Source organism: Zingiber officinale, chromosome 4A, assembly GCF_018446385.1.
Source record: "Zingiber officinale cultivar Zhangliang chromosome 4A, Zo_v1.1, whole genome shotgun sequence".
NCBI lineage: Eukaryota > Viridiplantae > Streptophyta > Magnoliopsida > Zingiberales > Zingiberaceae > Zingiber > Zingiber officinale.
In genome coordinates this window covers 160,725,224-160,750,495 of record NC_055992.1, presented here as the reverse complement: position 1 = coordinate 160,750,495, position 25,272 = coordinate 160,725,224, and the positions used below count along the sequence as shown (strand labels likewise).

The 25,272-nt window shown below is 37.7% G+C and overlaps 3 protein-coding genes across 4 annotated transcripts; all 3 read left to right on the top strand.

Annotated features, from left to right (window-relative positions):
• Positions 1 to 10,537: 10,537 nt before the first annotated feature.
• Positions 10,538 to 16,135, top strand: LOC121972006 (probable ubiquitin-like-specific protease 2A). 2 transcript variants are annotated; one of them, XM_042523577.1, is made up of 8 exons: positions 10,538 to 10,663; positions 11,138 to 11,327; positions 11,398 to 11,565; positions 11,651 to 11,782; positions 11,877 to 11,958; positions 12,034 to 12,144; positions 12,232 to 12,296; positions 15,734 to 16,135. In XM_042523577.1, exons 2-8 carry the CDS (start codon positions 11,158 to 11,160, stop codon positions 15,810 to 15,812), a joined length of 807 nt encoding a protein of 268 aa, XP_042379511.1. In that variant the 5' UTR covers positions 10,538 to 10,663; positions 11,138 to 11,157; the 3' UTR covers positions 15,813 to 16,135. The 2 variants fall into 2 exon arrangements, with proteins under 2 accessions (XP_042379511.1, XP_042379510.1); XM_042523576.1 differs by lacking the exon at positions 10,538 to 10,663 and adding an exon at positions 10,684 to 11,041.
• Positions 16,136 to 18,695: 2,560 nt separating this feature from the next.
• On the top strand, positions 18,696 to 22,688 carry LOC121972005 (UDP-glucuronate:xylan alpha-glucuronosyltransferase 1-like). Its single transcript, XM_042523575.1, has 5 exons — positions 18,696 to 19,476; positions 19,594 to 19,709; positions 20,330 to 20,545; positions 20,626 to 21,272; positions 21,611 to 22,688. The coding sequence occupies exons 2-5, from the start codon at positions 19,639 to 19,641 to the stop codon at positions 22,636 to 22,638; spliced, it is 1,962 nt and encodes a 653-aa protein (XP_042379509.1). The 5' UTR covers positions 18,696 to 19,476; positions 19,594 to 19,638; the 3' UTR covers positions 22,639 to 22,688.
• A 153-nt stretch (positions 22,689 to 22,841) lies between these two features.
• On the top strand, positions 22,842 to 24,954 carry LOC121972004 (pentatricopeptide repeat-containing protein At2g13600-like). The gene has a single exon (XM_042523574.1). It carries the CDS (start codon positions 22,857 to 22,859, stop codon positions 24,900 to 24,902), a length of 2,046 nt encoding a protein of 681 aa, XP_042379508.1. The 5' UTR covers positions 22,842 to 22,856; the 3' UTR covers positions 24,903 to 24,954.
• The last annotated feature ends 318 nt before the right edge of the window (positions 24,955 to 25,272 follow it).

Sequence of the window (25,272 nt, the reverse complement as noted above, 5' to 3'; positions counted from 1 at the left end):
TTCATTAGTGAGTAGGCTTCTTGCTACCTTCTGAATAAACGATTGCTACGTATTTGATAATCCTAGAGTTGTATAATACATCTAGGTATCCTAGAGTTTGTATTCTGTAAGATATACTGACTCTATGCACAATTCTTATGAAAGATATGTTGATTGTTATTTGGAATATTGTATCGGTTTCCCTGTATAAAAAATTTGTACAAGTCCTGAACCTTTTCTACTAACCTATTGTGTTCTTTAGAAATTAAATTTGAAATCGCAAATAAAACTTAACATTATTGATTCAAAATTCCACTTATCTATTCTTAGAAGTTTAGACTTAAATCTTAAACGATGCTTAACATTATTAATCCAAATTCACATATGTTACAAATTTGATTAAATATTTATTTCAGAGATCGGCTCCCAGGTCAAACATGGCGAGGCACTAAGTCTTCTTGGGTATGGGATCATCTACCACTGCCTCGACAAAGTCTTTCAAAGAAATTCAATATTTAATCTCCTTATAGTAACCCTAGGTTTAACCATTAAGAGCTATCGAATCACAAGATCGAAAAAAAAAAAAACACAAATTCGAATCACAAATCTGAAACCTATAATCTGTAGCCTCTTGTGTTTGGTATTTCAAGATCTAAACAAAAGGATAAATTAGTTATGATGCGGAAACTAATAACTAGTTATACCTTACGTAGCTTATAGACCTCACGATCTTCTGCCGTATTCCTCTTATAATCTCGAACGTCGTGTGGGCGACGATCTACCGAAATGAGAATCCACCCAAGCTTTCTTCTTCTCTTTGCAAGTTTCGGCCAATCAACAAATTCCTTGAGATGAAGAACTTCGGCCACCAACCAAGCTCCAAGGGATGCTAAAAAAACAAAACCTCCTATCTCTCCTTCTTCCTCTAACAAGATCCGGCCACCACCAAGCTCCTTGAGATGAGATGTCGCTGGCCACCAAGGCAAAAGAATAGGAGAAAATGAAGGATGAGAGGGCCGACCATACCACCAAGGAATAGAAGAGAGGAATACTAGATTATGTGTTGTTAGGTGAGACACCTCTACCATCTCTTTTATATTCCTTGGTCTTGGCAAATAAGGAAAGTTTTATAAATAAAATTTCCTTATATTCCTTGCCAATGTTTAAGAAGGAAAATTTAATTAAAATTTCCTTATCAAACCTCTAATGGCCGGCCACCTTATTCCCTTCAAACAATGAAAGTTTTAATCACAAAATTAAAACTTTCTAATTTATTTCCAGAAATTTTAAAATAAAAATTTCTCTTTAAAAAATTCCTTTCATGTTTGGTTATAAAAGGAAACTTTTATAAATTAAAATCTCTCTTTTAAAACATGTGGATGATTACAAAAAGAAAAATTTTCTCAAAATTTAAATATTCCTTTTTAATCTACAAATAAGTAAAAATATCAAATCTTTCTTTTAATCTTTTGTAGAAAGCTATAAAAGGAAATTTTAAAATTTTATAACTCTCTTTTAAAACCATGAGGATGGTTATAAAAAAGAAAGTTTTATCAAAAATTAAAATATTCCTTTTAACTACAAATAAGGAAAGATATCAAACCTTTATCTTAATCCTCTGTAAAAAGTTATAAAAGAAAATATTTAAATTTTAAACTATCTTTTAAAACAATAGCTTCCACATAAGAAAAGATTTTAAAAATTAAAATCCTTTTATTGTGTTGTGGTCGGCTACCTAAGCTTGGGTTCAAGCTAGGGTCGGCCACCAACTCACCTTGGTTTGGCCGGCCCTAGCTTGGGCTCCAAGCTAGGCTTGGTCGGCCACTTTAAGGTGGGTATAGGTGGGTATAATACTTAATAAATAAGAGGCTACAACAGGGACCGAAAGGAGAATTGGTTTTGGTCTCCCAATGAACTTGAGCTTCCCGTGTTCGCCCCGAACACCCGACTCGAGTTCATCAATAATAACTCATTCCACTAAAGAGTTATTATTGAACTACCGCACCAATCCCATATTACTATATGGGCTTCTTCTTATCATGGGTGTGTAAGTCTCCCTGTGTTTAAAATATCGAATGTCCACTAATTAAATGAGTTACTGACAACTCATTTAATTAATATCTAATTCCAAGAGTAGTGTCACTCAACCTTATTGTCATGTCGGACTAGGTTCACCTGTAGGGTTTACATGACAATCCTTATGAGCTCCTCTTGGGACATTATCAACCTAGATTAATAAGACACAGTTTCATTCTATAATCAACAACACATCATATAAATAATATCATTTCCCAACTTATCGAGCCTATTGATTTATCGAACTAAATCGCACCCTTTGATAAATTAAAGAAATGAATATTGAGTATATGTGCTTGTTATTATATCATGATTAAGAGCACACACTTCCATAATAACAAAGGTCTTGTTCTTTTATGCAGTCAGTATAAAAAGAACTTATCTTAAATGGTCCTGCTCAATACACTCATAGTGTACTAGTTTAATTTATTAGTTAAGATAAACTAATATCTAATTATACTACAACCACTCCAATGGTTTGTCCCATTCCATCTTGGTAGTGAGCAACTGTTTATAATTTATAAGGTACTGATAACATGATCTTCTGTGTGTGACACCACACACCATGTTATCTACAATATAAATTAATCGGATAACTACACTTAGCATAAATGTGGACATTTGACCAATGTGATTATAAATATTTATACAAAAAGCAAGACTTTTAGTATACATTCCAACAAGATAGTCTTTGCATTTTGTGTGATTTTGTCAATATTATTTGTTTGGGTAAATGACGGCTGATCTTATCTGCAAATCGGGGAGATGGTGAGTTGGGGATGTGATTGATGCATTAACTAGATGTAGACTCCTCTCCGCTCTGCAACACAAGAAACATCGGTGCCGAGGCAGGGAAGGGGTCCCCCATGTTGGCCCTCCGACGCTCAAGTCAGTCTCCTGAAAGAGGAAAAAGACAGAGCAACAGTAGACACATGTGTAAATAATGAATAACGCGTACCTTCGTCAGTGTATGAACCGTCCTTTATATAGTGCTCTGGTGGGTGATGTGCATGCTTCTCAAGGCATGGACGTATTTTCCAATTGGTCGTGAGCACATTCTCCAACAGGTCGTGGGTACGTTCTCCAATTTGTCCTATGAAAGGACTTGTCAGGAAAGTGCCTCTGACACTATACCTTAACAGGGTATGCATATCCTTGACAAAACAGTAGAAACTTTCATCATACGATTCGTTTGTTGTCCATGTCTTATGTCACTAGCACTATCTCCCAAAAAGATATCCCGAGATACATCAATGATCTATCTCGTTGCTCGACCGAGCGGGGAAGATGCTCGGCTAAGGACACCTCCGCTCAGTCTGACTCAGATGCTCCTCCCCGTGGGCCGTGGCGATCTGACTCGATAGCTTGTTTCCACCCGGCCGGACTAACGCTCAAGTCATCCCACCGTTCCTTTATTTCGTGATAAGCGTCTGATGATCTTGGTTGCACGGGTGTTCTGTTTGGATGACCCCTTTGCCAATCGGGTGATTCATGCCCGATTAGCCACTGCAGGAAAACTCCGCTCAGCCCTCTTCGGTTAGCCCGTTAGTTCTCTGGCGTTGACCTCCTTGACTTTGATCTCCACGTCAGCTGCTCTCTCCATCCTTTAACTCACACTTAATGACTCCCTTTATCACCACATCAACGACCTCAACTTACCACATCAACGACCTCAACTTTCCTTGAGGTTGTTCATAAATGGATTTCTATTAATAAAAAATGTGGAGTTGTTTCGTTAGATAATTTATGGTGGTGAAGTTGTCCTATGTACATGCATTTCATAACGCCCCTTGTCATATGGATCAATCATCACACAAATGATTTCATAACTTCCTTTGTCATTTCATAACCCCTCCTTGTATGCGTTATCGAACGGTCATAGAACCACCCTCACCTAAGGGATTCGTTTCTATATGTTCACTCAAATCTCTAGAATCACAACATACATTCGAGCAGCCCTAAAGACAAGGTAGGATTTCACGCAGATCTCCAGAATCAATGTTCCATTCATCTTTTGCCATAATGGGCGTTCGGTAAGCCAACTCTCAGCCGAGATATAGCCAAGGAACAACATTATCAAAGAATCCTAACAACTTGTTAGAGAATAAATATTCTTTTATGCATTCTTTCAACCGACATATTATGATAGCATATTCCTTCAATCGCCTTAGTAATAGCATCAGTTATAAAAAGGGTGCACACATGTAAAGTAAGATTCCTCTGACTAAGGTTATACGCCTTTCAGGATACATATACTTCGTTGCTTGACAGCTTCTGACACCCAACATTTTCTGTCATCTCATGATTACAGAGGTTATAGAGATGATATATAAACGGGGGGTCATTTCCTATGGCAAGGTACGCATGCATACTTCATTTATTCTATTACATGTGCATCCTACCACTCACTTAATATTCTACTTTCCGCTTGGGCAACACACTAACTTGAACGTTGGAGGGCCTTCGCTAGGGACCCCCTCCCTGATTTTTGGTGTTGGCTTTAGTTTTATTGGCTTGTATAAGTGTGTGCCCCTAGCTTAGCGCACTGGCCAGTAGTCTTTGATTCCAACTGGAAGTTTTTGTTCTGTCAACATCATGGCCACCTACCCAACGCTCCATCCTCGGTTTGTAGGTGGAGTCCGTTCCATCAATTAGAATCATGAGTTAATTAGATCGTGATAGTCTACACGACAAGAGTGTAAAGATCATGAAAAAGGATCAGAATGAAAGTGAGGATGAATGAGGAACAACGATTCTAACCTTGTTTACTTGTAATAAGAACAAAAGGATAGAACTTAAATTTATTGAAAGAACATTTAAAAACCTCCATTTGACTCCGTTTTTTCCCCCCAAAAAAATAGTGATACAATGATATCTGGAACTAAGAAGGTTTTCCTCTCTTCAATTTCTGCCCGCATTCTAGCAAAAGCAAAAAATAAGAGACAAAGTTAATTTCTTTTGATCATTCTTCGATATCTACAAGTTAAAACATTCTTTTGAGAAACATCTTTATTGATTCCTTCCATCCAATTTTCTACAAACTGGAAAAAGGCCGGAGTGGCCTTCACTACTCCAACACTTGAGCTGTAGCTATGTATAATGCGAGGTTTAAGATTAATTGTATCTCAATAGTAGAAACTACTCCGAATTCAACTTAACCAAAATAACACACTGAAGTCAAATTCAACATCAGCAATTCAGTTACTTAATTCTTCGAAAATTAATTAAACTTCAGTAGCTAAAGTTTACCATGTATAAGATGAATATTTTAGATAAAATTAGTCTAATATTACCGGATACATTGGATATGCTTGGTCCTCGTTATTTTGCTAATAATCAAACAAAGCATGCAATATTCAACTCATTTTCATATACACAAAATCAAATAAACAAGTCACTAAATTTTCTAAATAGCATCCCTCGCAACGTAACTCAGGAGTAAACTCAACATGTTGATTGGAAAATAACACAACAAAGTTAATTGATTTCTAAAAGGCGACATCTAATAATGTGTCTCTTAGAAAAATTATTTAATCAGGAATATGTAACAAAGGTTGTAACTATCCAGTATCAAGTAACAGACAACAAAATCTCTCCACTGATACCATGAACTATTAGTACAATGTAAAAAGAAAACGATCAAAAAATACAATGATTAATGTCCTTTGTTACCTGCACCCAATTAGCTACTATGATAATTTTATTAATGTGAGTTGAGTTTGTAGACGAGATAGCTTTATGCCTTCTTTCAAATATTAATAAACTTACAATGAGTCAAAATTTTACAGAGTTGGATGATTCTTGCTTGAGATGCTATGCAAGTAGTTGAAATAATCAATCCTTTATACTCTCAATTTCCCATATAATTTGCAAAGCAAATTGTAAATTTAAACATTATGGAAACACTAATGAAATAAACGTGTGAGTAAAAATAACTCATTTACCTTTTTAGAGGACTCAAAGTAGATTCTAGGAGAGGAATAGTAGGGCTTCAGCTTGCAAGGTGGATCCATATAGCCGACCTCGTCTAGTAGAATAAGACTTGATTATTGTTATATCATTCCAAAGCAATTGATTGCCGAATTTGAGTAATGATAGTAGAAAGCAATGGAATTTGTTATAGGTCTAGACTAAGCATACTAAACCCACAAAACCACCATATCTCTCGCAATTACATTTTACAGAGTTGGATGGTTCTTGCTTGAGATGCTATGAATAATCAATCCTTTATACTCTCAATTTCCCATATAATTGCAAAGTAAATTGTAAATTTAAACATTATGGAAACACTAATGAAATAAACTTGTGAGTAAAAATAACTCATTTACCTTTTTAGAGGACTCAAAGTGGATTGTAAGAGAAGAATCGTAGGGCTTTAGCTTGCAAGGTGGATCCATATAGCCGATTTCGTCTAGTAGAATAAGACTTGATTATTGTTATATCCTTCCAAAGCAATTGATTGCCGAATTTAAGTAATGATAGTGGAAAGCAATGGAATTTGTTATAGGTCTAGACTAAGTATACTAAACCCACAAAACCACCATATCTCTCGCAATTACATTTTGCACACAAATCATGTATGGACAACTCAATCAGCATAAATGCATAACTTGACACAGAAAAATTCACAATGGAAGAAAGTTAGGCAAAATCTACATGTCGATAGTCTATAAACAGAGAGAGAAGGTTTTGACGAATCTTTTAATTATATACCAGTAAGAAAAAGGAAAATACATATATATCATGGAATCTTCTATTAGCCATTGGCTCGATAAAGTCTATCATATTGTAGGAAGATTCATGTGTTCCATTAGATTACTGATCTGGTAAATCAGCATCCTTGCCCTCTTGAAACCTCACATACTGTTGCTTCCTCCCTGAGTGTGGGTTTATTATACAAAATAATATTTTTGTGTCTGGCCAGTTAATGAAGCTTCTAGATCTGAATGATTTAGTTTGATTGTGGACTCATGAGTTTTATCTGAAACGGTTGAAAAATAGACAGCATAAGAAGCCACTCTTACGTTTATCATCTAAAAAAGATGTGTTAAGCAAGTATGTCTCGTCTTCAGATTAGATTCTTTAACAAAGCTTTCATCTATAGCTGGAAGAGCCTCCGTTGCCCTTCAACACTTTTGCTTTGTACATCTGGGTTACTTCCAGAACTCTGAAAAACAAATAAAAGTGAAACTAGTGAGATGTCAAAGGAAACAAGACAAGTAATCTGTAGCAGGTGGAACACCATTAATCATCCATGAAATATCCTTGCAATTTCTACATAACAATATACAAGATTTACTTACCTGAGCATCACCCTCCTCACTGTTTTCCCCAGTCTTGGATCCAGCAACAACATTGGGGCTCAAATGATTGCTAGAAGCATGCATGCATTATTGTCAGAGGCATTAATTTTCACAAGCTAATTGGGTTCAACCTCTATGAATCAATTTGCATTAAGTAATATAAACCTACACAATGCCTCCTCCAACCATGCTGCCATAAGTTTCGTAACTCCTTCCTCCCTTCTGGTTTTACTAAAAAATCCACAGCACCATCACTGTATAAGAAAGAATTCCAGATATCACAACAGGAAGAGACAAATATATGGCAGGAACTAGTTTGCCTCTTACTCTACTAGCATGTAAAATGTCATGACAACGGAAACTTATTTCTTTGATGTAAGATATCCACCACTACATACTACAATGAGATTGAAATTAGATTGACACGTTCAAAATCTTCATTGGTTGAGAGTCTGAGAACTCTACCAGGCAGAAAGGCATAGAGAACATTAATAAAATAATTGAAGAGGGGAAGAACATTAAAAAAATAAATCGATCAATTAATGTATTAAAGTTAAAATTTCCATTTTGGTTCAATCTCTTTTTTGAAAAAATAAAAGGCTATGCATGATGGAATCAAGCATTCTTGCGTAATGATTCTATCCGAAAGTTGATCAGATGAAAAATTAGAAATATGATGTTTTTGTTGATCGTATGTAGACTGTACTCGGATATGCAATACAGATTATGTCAATGCCAAGTTAGAGAAGATATCTCTGGTGTTGATCTCCGACGCTCAAGTCAGTCACCGATGAAGAAGTAAAAGGCGGAGTAAAATGAACAGTAGCGAGAACAATGTCTATCGCGTATTGCGTCCCTCCGCCGATCCTTGGACCCCTTTTATATAGAGCTCTTGTAGCTCGCGTGTACGCTTCCCAAGATGAGCACGCTTCCCCAAGTTTTCCTTGAAAAGACTAATCAATAAAGTGGCTCTGACATAGTACCTTAACAGGCCGAGCATATCTCTGAAATGACAATGGAAGCTTTCGTCGTACGATCTTCTGGTTATCCATGTCCGGTGTCGGTGGCACTAACTCTCAAAGGGATGTCGTTGGATACCAGAGAGAGTATCCTGTTAGGCCGAACGGACTGGTTGCTCAGTCAGAACTTTGTTATTCTTGTGTCTCGTCCGCTCGGCCGGAACTCGACTGTGCTGGTGCCATGTCCGCTCGGTCGTACTCCACTATGTTTGTGTCGCGTCCGCTCAGCCGAAGTTGTACTGTGCTGGTGTCACGTCTGCTCGGCCAAAGATCCACTTTGCCAATGACGAGTTATGTTGCTTAGCCAAGCGGGGTAGTCACTCGGCCCGGCTACTACACATCATCTCCTCCTACGTTCGGCGTCTAATATCTCATTAAGTGTCAGTCATTTGACACCCCATGTCGAAGGCAAGATCGGACCGGGACCTTCTCTCCCCGGTCAGGGTATGCTAGCCCAACCAGTCGTTGCTATATGCGCGTTGACCGCCTTGACTTTGACCTCCACCGTGGCAGTATCCTCCGCGGGATGGGCTCCTCCTTATCACCACATCACATAATTAATTTTTCACATTGTCTACCGGTTGTATCAGTTTTTACATGTTATTATAGCCCCCAGGACTATGGTGCAGCGACAGAGAATCCAAGTTGTCACCCAAACACCCATGGTTTGAGCTCCAACTATGACGAATTTGTAGAAATTTTTCCTCCAAATAGGGCACGCAACTAAAGGATGTTGGACTCCTGGACTGCCCGCTGCGAACACTTCCCGATTTATCCTGATGGTCGATGAAAAATTTTCGTGGGATCGAACCGATCATCCCAAACTCGATGTTACCCAACCTGATTAATTATTTTTTACATATTATTATAACTAATATGTAATTAAAATTATTATAATAACTCTCCTACACATTATAACATTATATATAGTATAGTAGTTAGTTTTTTTAAAAAAAAATTAGTCAGCTAAGGATTCCAACTGTGCGTTAAAAAAAATTAAACTTACCATTTGACCAACTATATATATTTATATAATTTTTTTTAAATGGGTCAAATAATATATATCCACTAAGAAAATTTAAAAAAAAATCTATATAAAAATAATGTTATTAAACAATGGGTGGGGTATCAATTATTAATAATATTGGATAAAGAATATTATAAAAAAATATTGAATGAGACGTTCTTTATTATTTTCCTTTTTTTGTTAGGGGAAGCCCTTGTCATGATTAATATAATTTGGGACGTCCATTCGAATAAAATAAGGGAAAGTTGGATAAATTCCGACCGTACATTTGATCCGTAAATCTATAACAACCTTTTTCTCTTTCCCTTTACAAATTATAAATTATATTAAAAAAGTTAATACGTTCTGGATATATTTTACTGGATGGATATAATGACACGTGAAATATAATATATAATAATAAAGGTACAGATTGATTTATCATCAACTGTGTTTCTTTACATATAGTCCACCTATTTGATTGGGGAATTCTGTGGGGACCACTGAACAAGGGAATTTCTGGGTCATTTGTCCGGCTATTGCTGTCTGTTTCATGTTTATTACTCTCTCTCAGTTAACTTTCCACGTCAGCTTTCTTTTTGGTTTCCTACATTTAGGTATATTGGTTTTTAGGTATATTACTATGATTGTCCTTCAGAATCCATAGCTACATTATAACAACTAGTTAAATAATTACTATATCATTATAATAGACATATAATAACTTTGAAGTATAATAATTTTGATTAAATTGATAATAATTTTTTTCTAATATACAAATTATTATCTGTATAGGTTTTTCAATAAAGTTGAATCAATTTAGTACTTTATAAAAGGTTTTTTTATATAATAAATATAATAAAATACTATTTTATATTATTTTCTAAAAAAAAGATTCTTCCTATAAAAGTGTTATTTTGATTTTTACTCAATATTTAAGGTAAAAGCGTTTGACAATTTAAATATTAAAACTTATATGAAAAAAAAAATATCGTTGATCTTAACGTTGACTTAAATCTGTCTTTATTTATTTATTTATTTATAATTTAAAATTCAATAGTGTTGTCAAAAAATAAATCGAGATAATAATAATAATAATAATAATTAACAACGGACTTTCGCCTAATATATCGGACTTCAAACTCCGACTGCTCCAATTAAATTCTAGATCGTTCGGCTCGCAGGACGGAGAGCAGAAACCTCGAAGCTTCTCCCTCGACCAAATTCCGGAGACTCGATTCGCCTAGCTCTGTGTTCTCCCTGCAGCGATCGGTTCCTTGGTACGATTCCTGGATCTCACAAATCTCTGCCGGCTTTCTCGTGCTTCTCGCCATGGCTTCTTCATCTACCCTCGCCTTTCTAATTGTTGGATCTTCCATCGCTTGCTGTTTGAGCTTCGATGGGTTCTTCCTTTCGCCCCTTATGCTGTTACCGAACTCCAGGATGCCTTTTCGATTTAGCAAGCAACATCCACGCAGTTGTTGTTTTTTTTGTTAACTTAAATTGATTTTTTTTTTTCTCATTCTTTTCATTGGAATAGAACAGCATGTAGCTAGCGCCGGAATATGTTTTCCTTTTTCTTTGCATTTATCAGCACAGGGGGCGAGCTTTTTCTAATATTGGCCATATGTGAAAGTATACGAACCTCGCACTTTATGGTGATTTTGCTGCGTTATGCGCATTTAATGAAGGATTTGAAAAAGAGACATTGTCGTAATTTTGTTAATTGCATTCCTTTGTAACTGCTCTTGTAGAATGTCCTCTGCATTTTGAGATGATTACACGGCAAGCAACTAAGAGACGCAGGAATTCTGGAGATTCTGTGTTGGTTTTGCTTGACTCAGATCCCGAGGACGAGCCGTCAAGGAAGCTCAGGAATAGTACATGCACTAATTTTATCCGCGATAAAAAACTTGCTTCTAACTTGTTTCAGACTTTGCTAGAGTGAGTTCCAATAAATTTACTGTCTTTACGGCTCAAAAAATAAAACATACTGATCTGATTGGTCATGCAGAGATTTATGGAGCAAGATTCCGGTTGAAAAAACGTGGCCCTGCACATATCTTGATTGTTTATGGTTTTCTCTGTATAAGGATGATTTGATGAGAGAAAAGGTACTAAATTGGATTAAAAGGAAGCAGATATTCACGGCAAAATATACCTTCATCCCAATCGTTTGCTGGTGAGTTTTTTTCTCACTTCAAAATTTAAATGCAGTTATTGTTTTGGCAGTGCAATGTTGGTGTTCAATGACCTTCCATTAACAGGGGCCACTGGAGCCTTCTAATATTATGTCATTTCGGAGAACCACAGCAAATGAGACCAAGGATACCATTTATGTTACTTCTGGATTCTCTTCATGAGACAGAGCCAAGAAGATTAGAACAGGATATTAGGAGGTTTTCTATGTTATCTAGTTTGCTTCATCCATGATGAAATTTTCAATATGGACAAGACCTAGATGTTTAACTCTGTGATATTTCTATTTTCCAGGTTCATTCTTGATGTCTATAGATCACAAGAAAAGGAAGAGAATAGTGATTCTATAGCTAAAATTCCTCTTTTTCTTCCTGAGGTGATGGATCATGTTTAAATACCATTTTATTTGTTTGTATTGACTTCTTATTTACGAGTGCCTGACTAATTACAGGTGCCACAACAAACCAATGGTGAAGCATGTGGCATCTATGTACTGTATTTCATACATCTTTTTATACATAGTATCCCTTCAAGCTACACACAAGAAGGATGGCCGTGTTTTGTAAGGCTTTTATTTTAGAGAGTGTTCTTAATTTTGCAACAGGTCTTATGGATTTTAGTTTCTGATTAATTTTTTTCCACCATTCAGCTCAACAAGGACTGGTTTACAGTAGAAGAACTTGAAAGCTTTCGCAAGGAAATTTTTGCCTGGAAGTATGCACTCTATAACACTATTTCTAGCATGTCAGTGTTATTGCTTAGATTAATCATTGATCCATCCCTTCATATTCATGTCATATACCTGATACTTCATCAAGTCAGAAACCAATAACCCTATTGACGCTCTGCAAAAAATTTTAGAACTAGCCCTCTCAGACTCTTAGATCCATAATTGGGTTAAATGCTCATATTGAGTCTTATGGATTTTAGTTTCTTATTATTTTTTTTCCACCATTCATCTCAACGAGGACTGGTTTACAGTAGAAGAACTTGAAAGCTTTCACAAGGAAATTTATGCCTCTTGGATGTATGCACTCTATCAGTTTATTTCTAGCATGTCATTGTTATTGCTTAAATTAATCATTGATCTCCATCCCTTCGTATTCATGTCGGATACCTGATACTTCACACTGAACCTTCAAGTCGGAAACCAATAGCCCTATTGATGCTCTGCAAACTTTTTTAGAACTAGCCCTCTCAGACTCTTAGATCCATAATTGGGTTAAATCCTCATATTGAGTCTAACATGGTGCTTCATAGTTGATTTCCATGTCTTTTTTTTTTCTTTTACTTTTTCCCATGCCTTGAGTAGTTTGATAAGAAGGGCATATTTATTTTCTTAAAAGAAATTTCTTCTTGAGGGTAAAACGCCAAAATATAACATTTGGATAATTTGAAATACTCAAATCCTTTTTAAGTCATAAACAAATGAACCAACTAAAGTTTGGCCTTTGTTTACGTGAGTGGATTAGATATATGAAAGATTAAAATAAGGTATAGAGAAAAATAGAGGGAAAAATGGTAATAAACTTCTCTTCATATATTTGCTGACTGCTGACAGAAAGAAACAAAAAACAAAAAAACTTATAAAAAAAATGGTCACTCTGATTACTTACTGGACCAGAGATCACAATCTCTTTCTTCCCAATTTTGCCTAGTTTTGGCATGAAAGTAATGTATGATGTCCTCTCCTCTTTTCTGATACTCCTCTCATTTCTTTCTCAGCAAACAAAGGAAAAAGTAACACTTCTGCCTTTCCCATTTCTCTTAAAGAAAAACAAGCTCCTTTTCTTTGAGAAAACAACAGCAAGTATAGATACATATACTTGAGACATAAAATGTCTAGCATAATTTTCTAGCCAAAGTTACCACTGCTACCAATACAGCAGTGTGCTTAGGTCTTTCATATAGAACCTTTTAACGTTGAGCAACTTAAAATATATAATTTAAAATATCAAAAGAAAAAAAATGGGGCATGGTACTAGAGCTCTTCTGGGTAGGAGCTTTCTTCCTATGTCTGTAGAGAGTAAGTGCCATTTTAAGTTATTGGCTGGAACCAAATCTCACACAGAGGGGCACTTTCACATAGAGAAGCTGAAATGTTATCTTATTAATCAAAAGTTCATTTATTATATTAAAGATTGACACTTTTATAAACTTGGTTTTACAACAAACTAGTAACTAACTCAACAATCTAGGAAATACAATAATCACTATTAGTTGAGTACCAAAAAATTTGGGATGATTTATCTAATAACACAACTATTACCAAAGAATAATTAAAATTATCTCAAGAACCCATCCTATTTGAAAAGTGTATGCCTTTTTTCAAGAGATAACCCCTTTTAGTAATAAAAAATTCAGAGTAAATTTTTTAAAAAAAAGGGAAAATGCTTTTACTTTTGTGTTTTTCTAGTTGGCGTTTTTGATTTAGAAGACCTCAAATTTAAAATTATTCTTAAAAAATTTATTATTAAACGGGCAAGACCTAATATTTTTGGGTAGGTGTTTTAAAGAGGCATTTGCTCTTTATAAAAGAAGAGTCATTCTAATGGCTTAAGACACCAACAAAAACTCCTAATTAAAAGAGTTCCAAGTGTCTTCTTCCATTTTTTTTACACTTAAATATACTGTTGTGAACAACAAAGGTAACATCAGTGTTATATATATCCTTGGGGCAAACATGGATGAGACTAAATTCAAAGAAGACCTAACTTCACCTTATGATAGTGAGGGTTGACTTGACTTCAAATTCTATTTCTCTAAAATTATTATTTTTTTATTCTTTGAATTGATTTATTTTGATTACTTTAATTTAATTAATGGTTATTATCTCCTGATGGGGATTGTTCTAGTGCAATATTGTCGCAAATAATTTAAAAGAATAATATTTATATTATACCATATTAGGGCATCTCCAATGGGGGATATTTGGAGGAGATATTTCTCCAAATATCCCGCCCTCTCAAATATCCCCCATTGTGGGGGATATTTGAGAGGTGAATAGAAATCACCAGGCATAATTTTATGCCCGGTGATTTCATTCTAGGTGGCATGCAAGTGGGGCCCACAAGGGGAAATGATTACCTTTTTTGAGATATTTTATTATATAATTTGTGATATTTGAGAGTAAGATATTTGGTAGGTGGGACCCATAAATATTTGGTTGAAGCGATATTTGATTGTGAGATTTGGGATATTTGAGGAGTGAGATATTTGAGTGATGATGTGGACGTGGGGACCACAAATATTTGGGAGAAATATTTAGTGTTATTGTGGATGCTCTTAGCAATTTAAGGCAAATATTTCTTATCTCCTGACCAACTGGTATACTTGTAAATGATCTATCAAGCCTAAAAATTTATTATATTCATTTGAATTGTCCTCCTTGAATATGAACTTACGTGGACATTTGGAGTCCGAAAGGGACAGATTTTTATAAACACATATTCTATAAATTTTATTTGTATATTTAATTACTATTTCTTTTATAAAGGTTATAGCATATTCTAAAGCTACAATTTATTGACTCTGGTTGGGACTATGTAACCAGCAATTAGATAAAGTAAAACACGGACAACATCAACCCTCTGATGAGGTTTCTATGAGAAATTGTGAAAGAAGGTTTGCCTCTGCAAGGAAGAAGAGTCAAGCCGGATTGACAACTATGTCCAGAACTGGCATTTGTTTTGGCAGGAACATTTCTGGGATGAGTGACCCAACAAAGAACAATATTCTTGTGATGAGTGACTGAACAAAGAACACAAGACTAGAATAACAAGGATAGATCGAGATTGAGCTAATTAAAATGTGACTAAATGCTTCTCAAGAAAAGTTACAAGTGTCTAATTGTTGGTTTAATTTGAATAACCCTATCTCAGCCTCTTACGCAACATTCATAGTAGACTACTAATCTCTAACTTTGAATGTTAGTTGTTCTCTCTCAAGTCCGTTTGTTACTGGCATTTCTTGTTGCCACATGGTATTGTTGTGTTCCTCACCATAAAGTCGGAACTTGTATACTTCCAAACCATCAGCTTCTCACGTTCTTTTCTCATAAAATCAACTATTGTGGTCTTCTTCCAGGAACAAAGACATATTAAACCTTTCAATAATAGATGAACTGATATTTCTCCCTATTGTTTGTGCAGCTTTGATACAGCAATGGTGAATCCCGGAGAGCAACCACCTTCCCCCGTTATTTTCACTCCAGTACTAGTAGAACGATGAGCGCAAACAGATAAAAATCAGATGGTTTTGCTCTCTGGCAGATTTTGCTACTGGAAGCCTCAATGACACTCTAATTCCAGACATTTCATCCCTACTACTTGTATATATTACTCAGTAAATCTCGAAACTCATAGGAGACAGGCACAAACCCCAAACCCATAACAATAGGATGGTTTTGCCATCTCGCAGATTTTGCTCCTGGAAGCCTTAACGACACTGTTATTCCAGATACCTCATCACTGTATATCTAGTCAGTAAAAAGCAACTGAACAATGGTGTATATATTCATTTTGTTAGTAAGTATATTCGAAAACTGCTTGATATGTTTCTAGTTTCTAACTGGATCGATGAGTTAAGAACAGTAAGTTTTATAACTAATATTATGTTAGAGTCAATAAGTTATCTCAAAGATTATTTGGGATCGAACAGTTTATAGATTGGAGGATTATCTTCTCCTCCAGAATTTGATTATAGTTGGATTATCTTCTCCTCCAGAATTTGATTATAGTTCAAAGAAAGAATTTTGTGTAGCGTATGGACAAACATTTTTTATAAGGCTTCACAAGCAATCCTGATAGTGGCTTTTTGTTTTTTTATGAACTATATATATAGGGCACATGTTGAAATCATGACAAGTTTAGCAAAAATATGAAAGATTAACTATTATAAATTCTTATGTCTTACATTAAAAAAAAAAATAGAAAATATAGATAGCTCAAAATAAACTTTAATAGCCAAGTTATCATGCATCATTATCATGATTAAATAGGCCTTTAGTGAATGTAAAATATCTCATTGGATGTCTGATATTCTCATATAAAGAATTGTTACATTAGGATAAAAAAAAAATTTTTGATTTATTTGTCTATATCTTATTGTGGGATCGATGATACTGAGATGAATATCACTTTTTCATCAATCATCATGATTAAATATTATTTTTTTTCAACAAATCATACCACATATTTTATACTTTAGGTGAGGATTTAGCATGTTTAATTTGAAGCTTATTAGAAGCAAAAAAGGATTCATTGTTCTTAGACCATGATCGTTCCATTCTTACTCAACTTAAAGTACACTTAACTCCAAATCATAATACCAACCTTTGTCTAATCATTATCAATCATTCAAAGCTTACCCAACACAATGCACTACCAATCTCCTCTCTTTTATCCACACTTTGGAGCATTTGATTTGCGACAGAAAACTCTAATCTAATAGTTCATTATCATTACTTAATAATTTTTTGTGAAATTGACAAGTGCTACCTTCTTTTTAAGAACTTCAAAAATCATGATAAGAGGAGGTCCTTAGTCACTTCACAAATGTCTTTTTCTTTTCTTTCCATTTCCAAAAGAATCAATCAAAGGAACAAAGCATTATGAAAATCTAAATTTTTTTGGGACGAGCATTGTGATTCATGTGCTTGGTTTTGGTTTGGTTGGTTTAATTTGTCATCTCAACTTAGTTCTATTGTAGTTGAGATTAAATTTCTCAATCTCTCTTGAAATATTGAATGAATCAATCAAATTTGATGAATGAAAATCAATTCAATTAAATAGTAAATAATGATAGTCTGTGCACGAAATTCCAGAATTTCAAAAAAAAAAATTTAATTAGGCTGGGTTGAGTTTAGGATGATCGATCTGATCCCACGGAAATTTCTCACTGGCCACCAGGATAAATCGGGAAACATTCACAACGGACAGTTCAAGAGTCTAGCATCCTTTAGTTGTGTGCCTCACTTGGAGGAAAAATTCTTACAAATTCGTTATAACTAGGGCTCGAACCACGGATATCTGGATGACAATCTGAATATCCTATCGTTGGATCATAACCCCGAGTGCAAAGTTTCAAAAAAAAAGTTTATTATAGAGGTGGTTGCAATTTTACCATTGTAATTTAACAAATTCATTGTGATTTAACACAATATTTTAATCTTCTTCTCTATTTAATGTAATTTAGATCAATAATAAATCAAATATGGGATTTTTGTAAGGCGTGAATTGGCCATCAAACCTTTAATTCATGTCTCCATCGAATTGATCACCCTGTCCTTTTCTTTCTTGTCAATTTTTTATTGTGCATTTTGGGACCACAAAGTATAAATATTATATTTAGCCATAATTTGAAGTTTAATTGCCACCGACGGCTCACTTTTCTCCATTTATTGATTTTTTTTTCTCCAAACAAAGAATAAATATAAATCATAATATTTTACAATATTATTTCTTTGTAAATATTATCATCTTATCAAATATTTATAATTATATACACCGTGGATATAATAATTTTTATGTAAATTGTAAAATATTATTGATTTTTAGTAAAATTAAATTTTAATTTCTAAAATCATGCTCGACCCTCCTCAATTAATGCTCCCGCATCTTAATTAATTTAAATGCATAAATGGAATAAAATCACTAAATATTTCTTTATTTCCAGACATTTTTAATGCATATCATGTGAAGCAAAGTTCACCTGATGATAAAAGCAAAAAAGATCAAAAATCAAAAGAGCCCTTCTTTGTTTTATTATTATCAAAAGGTATTTCCATTTTAAAAAATATTATTATTTTATAATTTAGATATCCAAGCTTCGTCTCATTAATTTTAGAGACAGACGGTCTTTCCATAATTTGACTATCTAATAAATTTAAAATATAATTTATGTATATTTAAAGGCCGGAGAGAAGTGTTAATCTACCTTTAACATGAGTATATATATGAATTCCGTCATAAGGTCAAGGGCTTTTTTATATATGTAACTTTTAGGATAAAATAATAACATTGAATTATAGGGTGGCAATAGAAAATTGCAAAGGGTGCACTTTAAAAAAATGAAAAAAAAAAAATCCATTTTTCAATGGCTGGCCAACTAAAAGAGATTAATTGATCCGGAGTCCCATTTATGATGCAGCAGCAGCAGCAGCTCCTCGATGAATCATTGATGAGCTTCACAATCGCATCTCCCTTCCTCCTTTCTTGAAAATCCAGCTCGATGTTCGCCCCATTCAATCCAAGCATCAACATCTCTGCATAATCTTTGCTTCTTCCACAATGATCTCTGACGCACGCTGACCATAAAAAAAAAAATTGAATTTTTAAGCAAATCGCAGGCCAAAGACGAGATTTTTGTGTGCGAGGGAGTGGATCTGACGCTTCTATCAAGAGTGTAGATTGTTGATGACCAGAAGCTTGAAGGAGGAAGGAAGAAGACAAGCAGAGCCACCAGGATCCAAATTTACTTGTTCCATTGAGACTTACCAGCCAACTCTCAACCCCTCCCTCACCCACTCCCATGGCGACGACGAAGGAACTCAGCAGACAACGCAACCGCACCAACCAATCCAAGTTATTAAACTAATCGGCTACTTTTCGTTTATCATCAGCCAGTTCCTTTTTCTCCAAAGAGAGAGAGAGAGAGAATGGAGGGCAAAAGATGATATCTTTGTAAACTGGAAGCTGTTTTGGGTCCCCATGAAGATTGCAGGAGGTGAATCAACACAGCTCACCATTCCATTCCATGCTTTGATTCTCTGATCGCGCTTCCGCTAGTAAAAATCGTTCCTTTTTCTCATCGCCCGCCGATTGCTCCATTGGCGGTCGCTTTGCTGTTCTTTCTCCTTTGATCTTGGCATTTCTTCAAGGATCTTCCTCTGCGGGTACGTTTCTCCTTCCCCACTTCGCCGGAACAGTTCGTTTCGTTCCTGTTGTGGTTTTCGCTGCCAAGCTAAGATTTTTTTCTATTTGCTTGATCGCTCGCTGGCTTTCATTAATAGAACTATTGCATCGCTTGCCTGTTCGGTTCTTCTTCCCCGAGCAAAATGAGAGCCGCCGAAGGAGTCGTCTCCGCCAGTAGCCCAGCCGAGCCCCGGCATCGGTCCGCCGGAAACCCGTAAGCACTGCCTTATCTTCTTCACCTCCCCCCATTTGTTACCTCGCAGAAGATGAATTGCTTTCGGCATTTTTCTATGTCCATTTCAGTTCATAACTCTCAAAATTCAGAATGCATATTGACAAATGACAGTGATGATCGTTCATCAGATCCATTTCCTTAACTTCTCCCAATTCTCTTTATCATTTCCCTTAATCGAATCTAGCTAACTTAATGCTTCTTACCTATGAACATAAGATTCCTCACCATTATTATATTTAATGAATGGTGATTAGGAAAGGCAGTGAATGATGACAAAGCCAGACACTTGGTGAGTCATGTTGTCCTTCTGCTCCTTGAAAGAGACCAGGAATCATGGCAGACTGCAGATCGAAGTACTGTTTGTGGTTTGAAGGGCACATGGCCACTGTACTCTGAGATTATTTACTGCAAGATTTCTTTCTGTTTTCTATTTTTGTTTTTAATTCTACACATCTTTGCAAGATTGTAAAGTGTTTAGGCATCTGTTGGTTCTTTCTGTTTAGTGAATTAGGAACTAAACCTCCTTTCTTGATCTTGCTGAATGAGTATATCTAGTTTGTTGCTCGACCGCGATCTTATTAACTAGTTTTTCGATCCAGATCCAGTGATTTTGCTAACAAGAGAAAGCCCCAAAGGAGCAGTGACTATAAACAAGCTGACAAGCCATTGATCAATGTTTTACAAGAGAGAATTTTTGTGTTGAAGCCCTGTTCCATTCGACTCGTCTTGTTAACCATCATCTGCGGCACCGTGCTAACGATCCTCCACTGCCCGGTGGCTTACCATAATGACCATGGATTGCGAACCGATTCTAGGTTTGTGCTTTCTGGCTTTTGGACTTTGAAATGTGCTTTTGGTAGAGCTAACGATCATGTTTGTTCAACTGCCAATTCAGGTCCAGGTTCATCGATGCCGGGTGGATTTGGGACAAAGGCAAATTGGATCCCCGTTATGTATCGAACTCAGATGTCGACTGGGCTCAGATTCTGAAATGTATCGAAAATTCGAATATGGAACACGAAAAACCGAAAATTGGCTTACTGAACTTCAACATCTCTGAGATCAATCAATGGCATCAGAACTTACCATATGCTGGATTCTCTGCCATTCGTCTCGATTACGCACCGAGCAATCTTACATGGGATGTTCTCTATCCGGAATGGATCGATGAGGAACAAGAATCTGAAGTCCCTTCCTGTCCCAAACTTCCTGTGCCTGAGTTCTCGAAAGCCTACCGCTTCGATCTCATAGCGGTCAAGCTTCCCTGCAATAAAAGCTCAGGAAGCTGGTCTAGAGATGTGGCTCGGCTGCACTTGCAGCTGGCTGCTGCTGAAATTGCTGCAAGTTTTCTGGGAAGTCCTAATATGGTCCATGTTCTTTTTGTATCGAGCTGTTTTCCGATACCGAATCTTTTCGGTTGCAAGAATCTTGTCAAGAGGGATGGAAATGTTTGGTTATACAAGCCGGATTTGCGATCGTTGAAGGAGAAACTACAGCTTCCTATCGGTTCTTGTGAGCTTGCCCTCCCTCTGGAATCAAGAGGTCAGCTTGAATCAACCTTACCACTCTTTATACATCTTTGCAACACATAGTTCACTCAACTAGTGTTATCTGTTATTGTCGATCTTAGAAACACACAAAAATGTGGCTGTTTTTGTAGGATCATGAACATCAAAACACTGATTCAATTACTTGATTATTAGTCCTCACAGAGAAGAGAAGCATACTTATAATTCACTCAACTAGTGTTGCAGCTTATCTGTTATTGTTGATCTTAGAATAGAAACACACAAAAATGTTGGGTTTTGTAAGATGGTGAACATCAAATTAAATTAAACACGCAGAGATTGGATTACTTAATGTTCATCTTTTGATCACAGAGAGGCCGCAATCAGATACTCCTCACAGAGAAGCCTATGCCACCATTCTCCATTCGGCCAACGATTATGTCTGCGGTGCCATTGCGGCGGCCAGAAGCATTCGCTTGTCGGGATCGAAGAGAGACATGGTGATCCTCATCGACGAAACAGTCAGCGATCACCACAGAAATGGCCTTGCAGCTGCAGGATGGAAGATCAAGACGATCACAAGGATCAGGAATCCCAAGGCCGAGCGGGACGCTTACAACGAATGGAACTACAGCAAGTTCCGGCTCTGGCAGCTGACGGACTACGACAAAGTCATCTTCATCGACGCCGACCTGCTCATCCTCCGAAACATCGATTTCCTCTTCGCGATGCCGGAGATCACGGCGACGGGCAACAACGCCACCTACTTCAACTCGGGAGTGATGGTCGTGGAGCCTTCGAACTGCACGTACAGGCTGTTGATGGAGCACATCGACGAGATCGAATCCTACAACGGAGGCGATCAAGGGTACCTGAACGAGATCTTCACGCGGTGGCACCGCATTCCTAGGCACATGAACTTCCTGAAGCACTTCTGGATCGGCGACGAGCCGGGGATCAAAGCGGCCAAGACGCGTTTGTTCGGCGCCGACCCCCCTGTTCTGTACGTGCTGCACTACCTGGGGCTGAAGCCGTGGCTGTGCTTCAGGGACTACGACTGCAACTGGAACTCGGAGATAATGCGGGAGTTCGCGAGCGATGCGGCGCACGCGACGTGGTGGAAAATGCACGAGGCGATGCCGGAGCAGCTGCAGAGCTACTGCCTGCTGTCCACCAAGCAAAAGGCGAGATTGGAGTGGGATCGAAGGGAGGCGGAGAAGGCGAACTTCTCCGACGGACACTGGCGGCGGAAGATACGCGACCGGCGATTGAAGACGTGCTTCGAGGAATTCTGCTACTGGGAGAGCATGCTCTGGCATTGGGGCGATCCGAATTGGGCGGATGAGAACGTGACGACGGTTACTCCAACCGCCAAACTGCCCGCCTTATTATTATTATGATCCATCCATATAATCATATATATATATCAATATCATTGCATTGTTATTTATTTATTTTATTTTTAAGGTGGATATATTTAATAGAATTTTAATTAAGTTTAAATAATTTAAAAATATTTTGATATTTTGACCCGAGTATTATTTATTTATTTTTATTAATTTATTTTAAGTAACGCCGTTGAAATAAAGATAATTTTGGGTGTGAAAAATATGAGAAGATGAGATGGGAAAGCATCCCTTCCTGCTGCTGCGGCCTCGCTCTCAACTCCACCCCCTTCGCTGCCCTGCTCCAGTCGTGCATCCACTCCAATTCGCTCCGGGGCTGCCGCCGGGTCCACGGCCGCCTGCTCAAGACGCCCTTCTCCTCGGAGACTTTCATCGGCAACCGCCTCATCGACGCCTACGCGAAATGCGGCAGCTTGGAGGACGCCCGCAAGCTGTTCGACGCGATGCCCCAGCGAAACGTCTTCACCTGGAACAGCTTGATCGCCGCGCTCACCAGTCGGGGATTCCTCCACGACGCAAGGCGGCTCTTTGAGTCGATGCCCGAGCCGGACCAGTGCTCCTGGAACTCCATGGTGTCCGGCTTCGCCCAGCACGACCGCTTCGCGGAGGCGCTGGAGTTCTTCGTCTCCATGCACGCCGACGACTTCCTGCTCAACGAGTATTCATTTTCTAGCGCCCTGAGCGCCTGCGCGGGGCTCGCGGACTCGAGAATCGGCGCGCAGATCCACGCTTCGATCTCAAAATCCAATCTTGCCGACGGCGTCTACATGGGCAGCGCTCTCATCGACATGTACGCAAAGTGCGGCAGACCGTCGGACGCCCGCAGAGTGTTCGACGGAATGGCGCGAAGGAACGTCGTATCATGGAACAGCCTGATCACATGTTTCGAACAGAACGGTCCCCAGAACGAAGCACTGGTGCTGTTCGTGAGAATGATGGAGAATGGAGTAGCGTACGATGAAGTGACTCTCGCCAGCGTGGTCAGCGCCTGCGCAAGCCTGTCGGCTCTCAGGGAAGGCAAGCAAGTCCATGCTCGGGCGATCAAGTGCGATGAACACAGGCAGGATTTGGTGCTGAGCAACGCTCTTGTCGATATGTATGCAAAGTGTAGAAAGATCGGCGAGGCAAGGAGCGTTTTTGATCGAATTCCCGTCAGGGATATCGTTTCGGAGACGTCGATGATCAGTGGATATGCAAGATCCTCAAGCGTGGAAGAAGCACAATCTGTATTCATGGGGATGTTGGAGAAGAACATTGTGGCTTGGAATGCACTGATTGCAGGGTACACTCAAAATGGGGAAGATGAAGAGGCACTCAACTTGTTCCTCCAGCTGAAGAGGGAATCGGTCTGGCCGACGCATTACACATTCGGAAACATACTCAACGCGTGTGCGAATCTAGCGAATCTTCGACTCGGGCAGCAAGCTCATGCGCATGTTCTGAAACATGGATTTCGGTTCAAGGCAGGGCCCGAAACCGACATCTTCGTTGGGAATTCGCTCATCGATATGTATCTTAAGTGTGGGTTGATCGACGATGGGGGCAAAGTATTCGACAGGATGGTCGCGAGGGATGAGGTGTCTTGGAATGCCATGATCGTTGGGTACGCGCAAAATGGGCGTGGCCGGGATGCCCTTTGTTTGTTTGGAAGAATGCTTGCATCCGGGAAGACCCCTGATCATGTAACGATGATCGGTGTTCTATCCGCTTGCAGCCACGCAGGATTGGTGGAGGAGGGCCGCGTATATTTCCATTCGATGACCGATGAATATAGTCTGATTCCGTCGAACGGTCACTACACGTGCATGGTCGATCTGCTAGGCCGAGCAGGGCATCTCGAAGAGGTGGTGAAGATCATAAGTGAGATGCCAATGGCTCCTGATTCTGTGCTATGGGCTTCTTTGCTCGCCGCATGTAGGATGCATTGTGACGTCGAGATTGGAGAATGGGCGGCAAACAAGCTGTTCGAACTCGACCCGAGCAATTCGGGGCCGTATGTTCTTCTATCGAACATGTACGCCGAGAAGAAGAGATGGCGAGACGTTTTACGGGTCCGGAGGCTAATGAGGACGAGAGGTGTGATCAAGCAACCAGGGTACAGTTGGATAGAAATAGGAAGCAAGGCTCATGTGTTTCTGGCAAAAGATAAAAGACACCCATTTAGGAAAGAAATTTATGGAATTCTAGAGGTTCTTAAAGTTCAAATGGATAAATTAAACACAAATGTAGATCTTTATGATTATTTCTTCAATTCTTGAAGATTTTGCTGAAATGTTAAAGAGTGTTCTTCTGTTTCAAAGGTGTATATATCGAGAGAGGTCTTTTCATGTTCATCTGAGTAAATCCAAAAACATAAATTAGTAACTTGTCATGGATAAAAATCCAAAGACTTAGGAAAGCTTGTTTGGATTGATTAAAAAATTAGTAACTTGTCATGGATAAAAATTTAAAGGATATTTTTTATTTGAAAAAAATTATTAAAAGATGGTTATATTTTAATTTTTCATTTAAAAAATATAATTATTTATCAAATAAGAGCGATATGTTATGATTTTAACTAACTATAATTACTCTAATATTGATCCAAACTCCACTTTGAGCTGCCAAAACTACTCCATTTTATTTTTT

Bases quoted from the DNA above. Each gene is read 5' to 3' on its own strand.
- LOC121972006 (XM_042523577.1), top strand. From the start codon at position 11,158: ATGATTACACGGCAAGCAACTAAGAGACGCAGGAATTCTGGAGATTCT. The intron at 11,783-11,876 runs GTTTTCTATGTT...TCTATTTTCCAG, and splicing joins TTAGAACAGGATATTAGGAG to GTTCATTCTTGATGTCTATA. The intron at 11,959-12,033 runs GTGATGGATCAT...GACTAATTACAG, and splicing joins TTCCTCTTTTTCTTCCTGAG to GTGCCACAACAAACCAATGG.
- LOC121972004 (XM_042523574.1), top strand. From the start codon at position 22,857: ATGAGATGGGAAAGCATCCCTTCCTGCTGCTGCGGCCTCGCTCTCAAC.
- LOC121972005 (XM_042523575.1), top strand. From the start codon at position 19,639: ATGAGAGCCGCCGAAGGAGTCGTCTCCGCCAGTAGCCCAGCCGAGCCC. The intron at 19,710-20,329 runs GTAAGCACTGCC...TTTTCGATCCAG, and splicing joins CATCGGTCCGCCGGAAACCC to ATCCAGTGATTTTGCTAACA. The intron at 21,273-21,610 runs GTCAGCTTGAAT...TTTTGATCACAG, and splicing joins CCTCCCTCTGGAATCAAGAG to AGAGGCCGCAATCAGATACT.